The sequence below is a fragment of the Melozone crissalis genome, unplaced genomic scaffold (assembly GCF_028551555.1).
Source record: "Melozone crissalis strain CALT ecotype California unplaced genomic scaffold, PUWL_Pcris_2 ptg000014l_1, whole genome shotgun sequence".
NCBI classification, from domain to species: Eukaryota; Metazoa; Chordata; class Aves; order Passeriformes; family Passerellidae; genus Melozone; species Melozone crissalis.
Window position 1 is genome coordinate 13050192 of NW_026535792.1, and position 12813 is coordinate 13063004.

At 42.7% G+C, this 12813-nt stretch overlaps 1 protein-coding gene across 1 annotated transcript in view; it reads right to left on the reverse strand.

Annotated features, from left to right (window-relative positions):
* PRTG (protogenin) overlaps positions 1–11239 on the reverse strand; it is a 73667-nt gene extending 62428 nt beyond the window's left edge. Inside the window, exons 1-2 of the mRNA XM_054273016.1 lie at positions 11164–11239; positions 10204–10506 (exon numbers count right to left, since the gene is read on the reverse strand). Coding sequence (XP_054128991.1) covers positions 10204–10506; positions 11164–11239 — 379 coding nt within the window. The remainder of the gene's footprint in view (positions 1–10203; positions 10507–11163) is intronic.
* Positions 11240–12813: the final 1574 nt, after the last annotated feature.

A 12813-nucleotide genomic window follows, 5' to 3' on the forward strand; every position in this document is an offset into this window, starting at 1 on the left:
GATTATTGTCTATTTATCTTAAATAAACCTATGCAAAACCAGTAATTATATTGAGGGGGGAAGGGAGGATAAAGCCCTGTTTAGATTTCAGGGATTCACCATCTGAAAGCTTTTATTCTTCCACAGTGAAGGAAAGTTATGACCTTTGACATGTGGCCATGGTGCCAAAGAAACTGCTCATAAATGTGTGTCAGTAAAGAAGCAGAAATCAATAAATTCATTTAATCCAGTGAACTATTATGTAGTGAGACACAATATATTTTCAAAAGCCAACTGCTCTACTCTTTCGCTCAAAAGGCAAAAATTTTATGTAATGGATTTTTTGGATATTCAATTTTTTGATGGTATCTTAGACCCTTTCATAAATGTTTTGGTTGGTTATGGCACATTTTATTAGCCCACTCATCTCTGTTTGAACAGTCCCTGATACAGCTGGATTCAGGTAGCACAACAGGAGCACCAGAAGGGGAGCAGATATCCTATTAAGTACCTCTACCACTACCAGAGATAGCTATCCCACAGGAATCAAACACTGGCAGGTACTAAAAGTGTGCATTTTTTTCCACACTGGGTGCCCAAGAGCAAAAAAAAAAAGAAAAAAAGAAATATTGTTCATCATCCCAAACAAAGGAATTTCAAAAAACCACACAAAGCACTATTAGAAAGGCTTTCAGCAATGCATTTAGTCAGCAGTAAGCACCACTGAGTAAAGATTATGACCATTAAAAACAAGTACTAACTGCCACGTGCTGGGAATGTCACAAAACTCCCACCAATGCTACCAAGAATTCCAGTTAATTTCTTGTATGCTGTGGGATAAAACTGAGCTGCCTTCCTGGCCCAGACTGGCTGAACTAATAAAAGCAGGATCCGCTTTCAACCTCTATTGAAGATCAATGATAAATCTGCTTACAAACTGTGGGCTGCAGGGGTGTTTGCATAAATAAGCATTAAAAGCAAGAGGGGAAAAAAGAGCTGGTCATATGCTCACTTAGGCTTAGGAGAGGAGGAGGGGGAAGGAAGTTTCACCCCTGTAATTTGGGACATGCTAGGTACAAAGTTTCTCCTCAGGCAAAATGACAGAGTCGTGCCAGAACTGCCAGAGAGTATTTCCAGTTAACATCAATTTACCGGATGTCACAGACAAGTTTAATGAACAAAATGATAAATGGCTGTCAATGGCTTCATAAAGTCAACGAATTCTCATTACAAAGAACATACATAATGCACAGCTCTGCCTGAGGCATATGGTACAGTTATTAGAGGTTTACTAGAGATCTTGATGTGGATGGTGAAATGGTAATTTAATAATTTACCCCAGTTAATTTGCTGATAAGTCATCTAAGCAATTTATTAATATGCTCAAGATTGTACAAGCAGGAGTAAGCATTTAAAATTCTTCTGCATGTTCAAAGACTTGAATTTGAAAGTTTCCTTGAAAAGATAACGGGTTATTTGAAAACTTCCAGTTGTAACAAGTTGTAAAGCAAAAAACAATACTGTGTAACACTGACCTGGCTTTACTGTACATTATTGCAAGGGCTATTAAAACAGCTTTTTCTTTATCAAAATTATTGTCTGATTTTAAGTGACAGGCAGACGACCTGAGACAAGATATTATACTTCTGTAGAATCATTTTTACCTCATCTAAATTTGGGGTCAAAATTGACCTCAAAGTATCTTATGACACTTCCCTCCTCTGGCACAGCTGTGAAAATAAGCTCCACTGGAAAACGGCACCTCCTTCCAGGCATCAGACAGGGATAAGGAAGGAGGGTCAGCAGAAGCAATTTTACAGATCCAAAGCAATGATGTAGCACATACATGACTATTCATAAGAGAAAAGGAAAAAATAAAAACTAACTAAATGCAGAAAAATCAGCCTGCATGTGACATGAGAAAGAAGAAAGAGTGGGAACATGGGAGAGAACACAAATTATGAGAAAATTTTCAGTGGTAGAACAGATCAGCACATCTGATCTGAAAAGCTTTGCTATTTGATATGTTTTCCTCTCCATTTCAAGACACTTTCAAGACTGAGAAACTGTCTTGATACAGCTTAAAAGAGCCAACAAATCCACTTTGTAAAATATGGTGATATGGACATCCTGTTATGATTTTAGAGGGAGAAGACAGCATTGCTGCTTCACATGCTGCAAAGGCTGAGATGTAACCTGGTTTTATAAACTTCTTTTAACTTGTTTGGACTTTACCCTGAAATGGCTCAAAGTAGAGCCAAGAAAACCCCAGGAATGATGAAGGTTTTACAAGAAATTCTGGTTTACGGGAATGAGGACAAATAATGTAATCAATCAATGTGATCAGGATTATTACCTGAAGACACTAAAAGTCAAATACGAAAATATAAAGATGCTTCTGTTCACAGAATTCTCTCCAGTTTCCAACATTCATTCATCACTATTTACAAGATGCACACCACAAGCTGTAAAGACTTACTTTAACTTTCCCCCCAGCTATGTATTAAAAGAACACCTGATGACATGTTTAATGCTTGTAATAACTTACCTCTTATTGCCACTTGTAATAAAGTACCTCTTATGCCTGGTCATTCAGTAACTATTTCTTATAAAACTCTCATCAGCAAATCATTTCAAAATTCAAGTACTGCACCTCAGAGCTAAAGAACATATTTCTAACACACCTCTAAGCCAAGGTAAATTATTGCTATTATTAAAATCTAAATCAGAATTTTAGCATGTTCTGAGGCTAGAGGACTAGGACAAGGTAAGTTTTGCTGTTTTGTCATCAATCCACCATTCAGAGCAGCTTGCAGCTAAGACAGACTTTTCCTCTTTCTAAAACACTCTGTTTGCTCCACCTAAAGCTGCAATTCCAAAAGTCTCACACATAAGTCTTGTTGCCCATGCCACTATCTTCTCCTCAAATGGTTAAATCCTGATAAAAGCTTTGGATTATAAAGCTTGCTGTCAGTATTCCTATGTCTTTTACAACAAGTTCATTTTCAGTATTTCATTTCTCATATTGCATTCTACTGCTCTGACATCCAGTAAACAAGCAGCTGCTTACTGAATGCTATTGCTACAATGCTCAGGCTAGAACCAAACTTGCTCAAGCTTAGCTACCAAATAATTTACAGTTTGCTCATCAGTCAAAATCAGAAGAGACCCTGACCACCCTGGGAGTTTTAGAAGTTGTTTAGTGCAATACTGGCACAGAAAGACTCAGGAACTCTGAAATTTTTACCCCATAAAGTACAAAGATCACACATTCTGTCATTGTTGGGTTTTGATAATAAGAATCTAACTTCAGGAGCAGACCAGTCTGCCTCTGGGAAAATGATACCAAGACTATTTCCCTATGTTGCAGATGCTCTAATATGTCAGAAACCTTTACCAGAACTACAAGAGATGAGCACTTGAGAAACAAGCACTTTGAACAGGGCCTTGAGATGTTAACTGTATTATCCAGATGTAACTTAGTTTATTTTGTCTTTGATGGTGTTTATGTTGTTAAAAACAAAAAAAAAAGAACTTCCACTCACATAAGACCTAATTTGATTTTGTCAAAAAAAACAACAAAACCAATAGAATTATTATTGAGTTATGAAACAAAGTAAAAGCAGCAGAAAAAAAACCCTGTCTAGTAATGATAATTTATATTTTCCCCTAATAAATTAGGAAGGCCATTTCCCTCCAAAGTTTTTACATACAGAAAAAACAGAGGAGTTTGCAATAATTCCGTACACTAAGACAAAAGCAAACTGTCCATACTCAGGTGATTTCACAGACATTTCTTCCCTAATTCTGCTGTTTATGTATTTAAAAAGTAACCATTTAATCCATACAACCAAAAATTGTTTCCACTACAGATGCAGGTTTTGGAAGGCTGCCAGATGGATTTCTAACTCCTAACACAAATGATCTAGAGTGATTTCTATTCTACCTCTAACTCAATTGCTGAGACAATCAACTTAAAAATGTAGACACTGCTTAAAATGCTGCTGCTTAAAAGCTACCTAAAGGTTGACCTTAGTAAGTAATGTTGACCATACAACCCACACTTACTCAACAAAATGTGGAGTCTTGACATTGTTGATTACTTTTTCACTTAGGTGGTGATTACCAGTTATAAAGACTGGAAGTAATCAATCCCAATTTAACAGCTGGGCCTATTGATGAAACAAAAACAAAAAAAAATGCAAAACTAAATAAAGATTATGTTCACAATTTTGGAGATAAAGTGTGGAAAAAATACAAAATGCTAAGAAAAACAAACAAATACTAAGGACAAGTTTGTCAAACAATGGGCATATTTCTGTAGGAAAACGCTTAGTAACTTTTAAATTCTTCCTCCAAGATTCTCTTTTGTCATTGTCTTAAATTGTTCTGCACACCATCAATAGCCACAGCTGTTAAATTGTGAAGACGTGACAACAAGTCTCTAGGCAAACAACTGCTCAGAGTGAGATCCCTTTCTTTAGGATAATCAGAGCTGGCTGACAAAAGGGGGCCTTACTGAATGCCCTTTCAACAATTTCTACACCAAGAAATGCAGAGAAAAAGGGAGGGGGAAGAAAGGGAACAGTGGGGGGGGAGCAGCACACTGCAGGAACAGAACAGCATCTTTTGCTGCCATGCATTGCTTTGCAAGCAGGAAAGGAATCTCCCCAGGTTTGTGCACACAGCACACACAAACTCACACCAGGTGAGGAGTGAGTGCTTTGGGCCACAGCTCTCAACAACATCTAGCACAGCACCGTGTTTTCCTTCAACCTTTCTCATCTAGGTGAAGGTTTTATTAGCTACAGAGTGCACTGCCAAAAAGACTGAGCATTCTTTTTAAAAAGAAGCTAGTAAAAACTTTATACATTGTAAAGTTACTCTGATGAAAACTAGTAAATAAGCCCTAACAGCTTTGGTCTGACTAGCTAGGAATAAAAGCAAGGGCATAGAAAGCCTCAGTCTGGCATTAGGCTTGACACAAATTTGAAACTGAGGTGTTGAGGAAACCCATAAAAAGATCACCTCTCAAGTGACATGGTAGTGGAAACAAACACTGTTCATGTGCACTAAGCAAAGTTTTATACATTTTTTTTTATCTTCGTAACAATATAAAAGCCCCTTCCTCATCCTGTGGAAGAGCTCTTACAAGTGGAGCCAATCATTGCTGAAAAAGGAGGGAATGCCCTGGTACCAACAACCAAAAGTAACTAATGGTTATGTCTTAAAAAGGATGCTGATAATTGTCTTCTGTCAAGGTGCTGCAGGACCTCAGGTCAAAAGACACCTGGGGAGTTGCAGAGGAGAATACTCCAATAAAAAGGGTTAACATGATAGTACTTCCCAGTTTTCTTATTTCTTCAGGATATCTCAGTTAAAGAACAAAAAATCTTACTGTTCTTAATTGTTATCAATTGACATTGCTGACTAAGACATTGGAACCTCATCCTCCTGCCTAAAAACGCTGGAATTTAAATCCACTAATAATCAGCCATGTGCACTCTCAGATTAGAAACATATTTTAGTCTCAGGATAGTCAATCAACTAATCAAAGCAAGAGCAGTAGGGCAGCACTTGCCAAAACCCAGATCACCAGGTTCCCTGAGCTGTCTGTAACCACACCAGTTCTGCAGTACTAAGACTTTGCTCTCTTTCAATACAATTCTATTGCCTACAGCTGCCATCTGCCATTTCACTTCCACCTCAGCCCAAAACCACTTCTGCCCCCTAACACCACCTTTCTTTCTCACAATTTGTACCTCTCTCCATTGCTATTTAAAATAATTAAACATAACTTTGAGTCCTATATGCACTTGGAAGACACCTGAAATGACAGATTCCATGGAAAGCTAAAACTATATTGATAGACCACAGCTATTAATCCTGTTATTTTAAGGCAAGATGAAGATTATTTTTAAAAATGCAGTAGCAGAGGGGCAAAAGTTTTGCCTACACATTTCACAAAGGCCACAGTTTGATGAATGTAAGTTTCATTAACCTTCCCCTGTCCCCACTAACCCTTTCCGCCTCCACTTCAGTCCTCTCAGTTACACCACTGCAATCACTGAGTGGCTCCAAGAGAAACCATATCAGGGAACTCAGCTGGGTTAAACAGCATCTTTTGTTTTAATTCTATTATTTTAACCCAGAGCAGTTCCCTGTTCAGTTAGCTACACGTGCAGCTGTGCCCACACAAGGGACAGCACAATGCCAAAGTGGGAACAAACTGCTGGAACTGCTAAGGAAACGTGATTGCCACAGCACAGCAAGAGGCTCAGCTGGATGCACTCTTCAGTGCAAATATTTAAAAGCAGAGCAAAAGATGCTATTAGGCTATAAAAACATAAATATGGCCAATTATTGCAGGACCTGAAGTCACATCACTGCCTCAGCAGGTAAGCAAAGTTATGAACTTCCCACCAAGTGCAGGCTGCTCGGTGCGAAGGGCCCAGCACTCCTCAAGCTGCAGTGCAGTGGGCTCACACACCTTCCCTCCAGGAGCATTCCCAGAAACCTGCTTGCATCACCTCTCACTCTTGTGAAATGCAGAAACCTGTACAAGAAGGATTAGGCTTACACTTCTTCTAATTCACAAACATTGAAATCAATTCAGCCAAGTTACAAGAGGAGAAAAGGTTATCCAGGAATGCTGTTTATATACCATTCAACCATCTCAAGACTTTAATTTCTACTTTTTGGGAAAAGGACATAAACAGTGAGTGACCTATCCAATCACTGCACAATGCCCATGTTACCAGCTTCAGAACATGATCCACCTTCTCCATTTCTCCTGAATAATATTTTATTGGAAGTCTAGCTTTATTTTGAGACAGAATCTTAGTTTACTGTGATTGAAAAATCAAAATTTTAAAATGCAGGAAAACAAAAATCTCAGCTTGTTTACTTTTGAACTGATTCAAAGTTGTACCAAAAGGACTTTCTCTGAAGCCTACACTCCCTTTATATTTGGTTTAAAGAGATCTGTCTCAGCAGCAGTGGCAAAAGTCGAATTTTGAGTAAGTCATGCTCTTAAGTAGTACCATTTTCCCCTCACAAAGAAGCAGACAGGGCCTCCTCCTCTGCCCCCACATCAATCAGCCAGCTTTGGAAGTAACTACAAGCATGTACTGAAACTAATATTTAGTCTTACCTAAGCACTACCTCAGCACCAGAGTTTCCTTTTAAAAAAGTAGGGGGATCTCACCAAAAAAAAAAGCCCTAAATTAGTCAAATTCTTTTGTGCATGGATGAACAACAGGAAAGCAAAGCCTTGGGGCCTCTGGGGAGGAACCCTGTCCCTGCAGACCTACTCTGATGTGCTCGGGAGATAAGGCTCCATAGTGACACTTAAGGAAAGGCCTGCTCACATTTGAATTTCTGCATTCCTCAAGAACAATTCATGGCAATCACTAACTTTGCAGAGGAGCTACATGAAAGCTTTGGCCAATGAATGAGGGTCATCTGCTCTTTATCACAAGGGTAAACCTCATCCTGGCCAGTTTCTAACCTTTTAACCCTGTGAATTCTTAATTTGCACATGAATAATGGAATTCTTGCCAAGAGTGCAACCTTCAGCTTCCAGTTTCTAACTTTAGAAACCAAGACCTGATCTCCTTGTGTGTTCAGATCTTAAACTCTTGGACAGATTAAAGTTTTTGATTTCCAAATGCAACACTAAACATTACAATTCTGAAGCAAAAGATAAGCTTATTGGCAAAACCTCTGACCAGGCAAAGTAAAAGAACATCCTCACACCCTGCTGCTACCAGTAACTGAAGAGAGCATTTGCTTTTTTCCTCCAAAGAAAGAATGCCCATTTAATGCCTATTCTCCACCTGTTTAATATGTATAGTTCCTTCTGTACCCTGACCACAAGGTAATTTGCCTTTGCAGCAACCCGACAACTTCTTCTAAAAAGAAAAATTGTAAGGCTACAAAATCCCCCACAAGACTTTCATTTATTTCACTTAAAATGTCTGCAAAGCTCAATCAGTTCATGAGAGCAAGTAGAAACACTGTGAAAATAAGAGAGAAAACTAATTCTGCACGTGTTTTATGGGCTCCAAATTATCACAATACAAATTATTGCCCAATTTCACAGCTTTACAGTAAAGATGACGTTCTGAAACGGGTCAGATTGGTGCATGACTAAAAAGAAGAGACTGCTACACAGGATAACTCCATGTTTGGCCACTAGTTAACCACTTAATCACTAAGTCAACAACACCTACTGTGATCATTACGGATCCGCTATCTCTTCCAGTTTTCTCCAACAGCCATAGAAAGCCTTTCAAGTATTCAAACAACAAAAAGAAACCTTTTGTCACAGTCTTACAGAGCAGGGGAGGGAGGAAAAAAAAGGGCTGCAAAACAAGAATCTCACTCCACAGCACATATTCTATTGGTTCACAGGACTTTCTTGGTGAAAATCAGCATAATTAAACCATCTTTCTGATGAAATAATGTACATGTGAGAAACAAACATTTACAGAAGTCCAGTATTGTCTGAATAAAATCAAATACTACAATTGCATTACCAAGCTATTCCACTCTAGTGCTCTGTACCATTCCAGAAGTTCTTGGATAGAAAGCATGGAGCTCATTCTGCAATGTCTCCAATTTAAAGTAACCCTGACATCCTCTTTAGGAGGCTTTTCTTGTCTAATTTTTATTCATGCTGACACACTGAAACTTAGTGAGGTTAAATGTTAAAAATTGTAATACTTGCTTTTTCACCAAACACTTCATTTTTATCAAAAGTATCCACAGATTACTTCGTCTCTCAGTCCTGTACATGAGCAAGATAAAAAGTAATATGTAGGCAGGTTTTTGAAATTGAGACTCCAGAGTTCCACATTCTTACAGCATGTGAAAACTCAGCACTCACGTGGAGCCACCTGCTTCCAGGATGGTTTGAACCACCCAGTGCTCTGGCTCACTGAACAAGGCTGTTCACACCTTCCTGGGGCATCCCGTGGACAGAATCAGGTCAGTAGCACACAGAAAGAAACTAACAAATGTTAACATTCACACATTTTTTAATGTAATGTAATGTAGCAATTTCATTAATTAGTTTCAGTTTGAATTCAGTAAAAGCTGCAAATTACAATCAATGTCAGGTTTTCAGTGAGGTACCAGCACTAGTTTTATTTAACTTGCTACTAAGAACAGGGTCGAAGAGGTCATAGGAAGTCTTTTCCTATTAGATTAAGTTCATCAGTTAAGTCCCATTATAGAGGGAACATGAGAAGACTACATAAACTGTGTACTCTCTGTGTTATACTTTCTTTGAAATGAAGGTTTTCTTTACTTTGCCAAAATTTACTTTTCTTTGAAAAGTGCATTCCCATGTACTTTTGGGAAGCAAAGGGAGATCATGTTGTAGAAGTAGTCTAGTGGCAAAGCTCTGCTGTGCCATGGAAAAAGGCACAGCATTCTGTCCCTCACATACATCTCTTGCTCAATGTTTAAAGATGATAGGAAAATAGAGGGCAACAAACACCCGGGGTCAGTCTGTTAAAGCCATAAAGGCACTTAGACACAACTATTTCCTTCACCATTCACCCAGCAGTAGGGAGTCACTCCAGAAATGCAACTCTCCCTTCCCACTGGAACCACGTACCCGGCCCTTAGGGGAGGTTCCAGAGGAACCAGGTGGGACAGCACCCACATCTGCTTGGCTGAACACAAGTCAGACAAGCAAGGCCTTACAGTTGCCCAGAAAACTTTTCCCCTCTTTCCTCTCCCAGAGATAAACATCTACATTAATCATTCCACCCTGCCCCAAGATGGCACAACACAACAGTCAAGCTACTGAACAAGGAATTTTTTTTTTTAATCAGATCTGTAGATAACCCTTGTAAGGCTGCTAGAACAGCACTTGGGAAACCAGACCCAGGACTGGGTCAGCATGACTCTGCATCACCACCTGCTCCAGGCTAGTGACACACATAAGCCACCCACACAAGGCACCGCTGCCCAGGAGGTTTCACAGGTTCCTGTGCCTCTTCTGCCACATCAGGGACTGAAAAAGGGACCACCATAAGTTTTTTCCATAATCTTTATACATTTAAAAAGAAATAAAGGTTCTCTAGAATTACTCTATAATTTTGCATTTTAACTTTTCAGGTACGCAATCAAAATGATAGGCTGTTGCGTGCTGTTCAGAGAATTCCTGCCACAAACTCAGGAACAGGTTAAAAAACAAGAGCTGGGACTTACTTGCTAGTGTGAGGTGACTTTTTTGACTGAGAATGGCCCCATGTTTGTTGAGAGCTAAGCACTGGTAAAATCCTTCATCAGACAGTTCTCCCTTTTTTCCTTCTACCTCACTGATATACAACGAGCCATTGGATAAAGTGTAGATCCGTTCGTTTTCAGACACTTTGCCTCCATTTTTCAGCCATGTAATAGTTATAGGAGCTTCACCACGGGCTTGGCAGTCTAAAACCACCGGATCCTTCCTTGACACAGTAACGTCCTGAGGCTCTTTCACAAAAAACAGTTCACTAAAGCACCACACTCCTAAGAGAGAAGAAAAAAGGAAAAAAAAAGGAAAAAATGTTTTTGTCTGTAAGGACAGACATGTAAGCAGAGACATACAGGTTACCCAGCGCACTGTGAGCTGCGAGTCATCGCCACAGCCCGAGGTGAAGCCATCGCTATCACACACGCTCCGAGCGCTCCCAACTCGGACAACTCTGGGGAAACTTGGTGCTGACTCCACGCGGCGCGAAGCCCCCGGGCTGTAAAAAGTCCAGGAGCCGGAGAACCAGCGCCTTCCACAGCGAGCGAACCGGGCACGGCCACGGCACGGGCGGGGGACTCGGTGAGCCCGGGGGCCGCGGGCAGCGCAGCGCCGGGGCGGCCACACAGGTGCGACCGCTCCGCCCGGCCCGCTCGCTAATTTTACAAGCCTGCCAAAGCAGCCGGAGCGGGGCGCGTCGTAAAAAGGCTGATTTTACAAGGAATCGTTAGCGAAAACCTCTCACCAGAGCGCGGAGGGGCCGCGCACCGCCCGCGCCCCTCACGCCCCCCCGCCCCGTCGCGGGGCGAACAAAGCGCGGAGCCGCCGGCGGTTCCCGCTCCCTCCCCGCCGGTCCCGCCGATGCCGGATAAATAAAGCCACGTGTGGCGGCCGCAGCGGGGCCGGACAATGGGGCTCGGGCCGGCCGGACTCACCTGGCAGCGGCAGCAGCAGCAGCAGCAGCAGCAGCAGCAGCGCCCGCGGCAGCGGCCGGCGGCGGAGCGGCGCCATTCAGCGGGACGCGGCTGGCATGCCCCGCCGGCCGCTCCACACACCGGTCAGCGGGCGAGGGGAGGAGACTGGGGACGGACGGAGCGGCCCCGGCGCGCCCGTCCCGGCCCTACTCTCTGCATCTCGTCTCCATTGGCCTTTGGGGAGAAGAGGGGCGAGGGGCAGGGCCGGCCGGAGGAGGGAGGGAGGGACGGCGCTGGACGGGGCGGGCCGCAGGGCGGGGGTCGCGGCGGACAATGCGGCGGGGCCGGCCGGCAGCGCGCACGAGGGGCCGCGGGCTCCGGCGCCATCTGGGCCGAGCACGGCCCCGCAGATGCGGCCCCTCCGGGCGGCACCGGGACCCGACGGCAGCTCCGCCGACCCCCGAGCCGGGCGGGCTGAGCCTTCCAGCCGCGGCTGGAGCTGCCGGCCATGCCTTCCCCCGGCACGCCGGGCTCCCCCGAACACCGCGCGGCTCACCGGCGTGGCCAGCATGGGCAACACGTGCGCTGGACCTGGCACGGCGTTACCCGGGAACTGTGCCAGAGCTCCTCGCCCAGAGCACCGAACCAGTGCTGAGCACTGGACCCTCACTGCCCGGCGCAGGTGCTGAACTGTCCAGGTGTGCCAGAGCATCCTCACACCCAGATAAAACCGGCCTCTCACACATGCAGACAAATTACTTGAGGATTACTGATCAGAAATAAAAAGCCAATTTTGTTAGGAGTTCTCACTGAGCCCATCCTACAGCACCAATAAAACCACTTCCAGCAGGCCACATGGGACAGCACTGTGCTGTTGAGGATGGGCTGCCGTTTACTTATATCCTCAGAAAACAGCCTTTAGTTTGAGGCAGATGTAAACTTACTTGCAAAAATGCAACCTAAACAGAACACATGGCTTCAGAATTTATGCTATCAGCACCCTCTGGATAATGTGTAGGCGAGATACCATCAGATGCTGCCACTATCATTTAAGCTTTCAGTTCCATCCCTGATTTTACTCCATGCTTGCAGCCAGCAATTTCTAGTCTCTTTTTTTGTCTGTTCAGATTTCTAGTTTCTAAAGTTACTGTGTAGGAAGGCATCTTCTTACTCAGCAGATTTGCCCTATGTTTGCATTCATTGTGAGAGCTGCTGACTTCAGTGACAGGCAAGTTTTTACTGCTTTTTGTTCCTGCCATCGCTGCAAAGCTCACAGAGCTGAGAGCTGGCAGCCAAACCAGCCCCTTCTCCTGCATCATCACCAGAACTGGCTACAGCTTGAGTCAGTGACTCCTCTGAAAGTCTTTGGGAGAAAGTCAGAACTACTAAAATGTGATGTAAGCCATAGGTTGATCTACATCACCTTCCTCACTTGTCAAAAATACATAAGCAGAGTTTTCAGGGAAGATAATTAGGAAATATTTGCTTTACATGCTAAACACTTACCCCAAAAGCATCCAGACAGCTTCACTTTGCAGAGCAGAACTGTACATGCACTGCTTTGGTGTCCAAATAGGACCAAATACAGCAACAGGATCCACTTGGCCAAATAGTTTTCAATTTTGCTCAGTGTTTTAATTTATCTAATCAGAAAACTGTGAAAAAGAATCA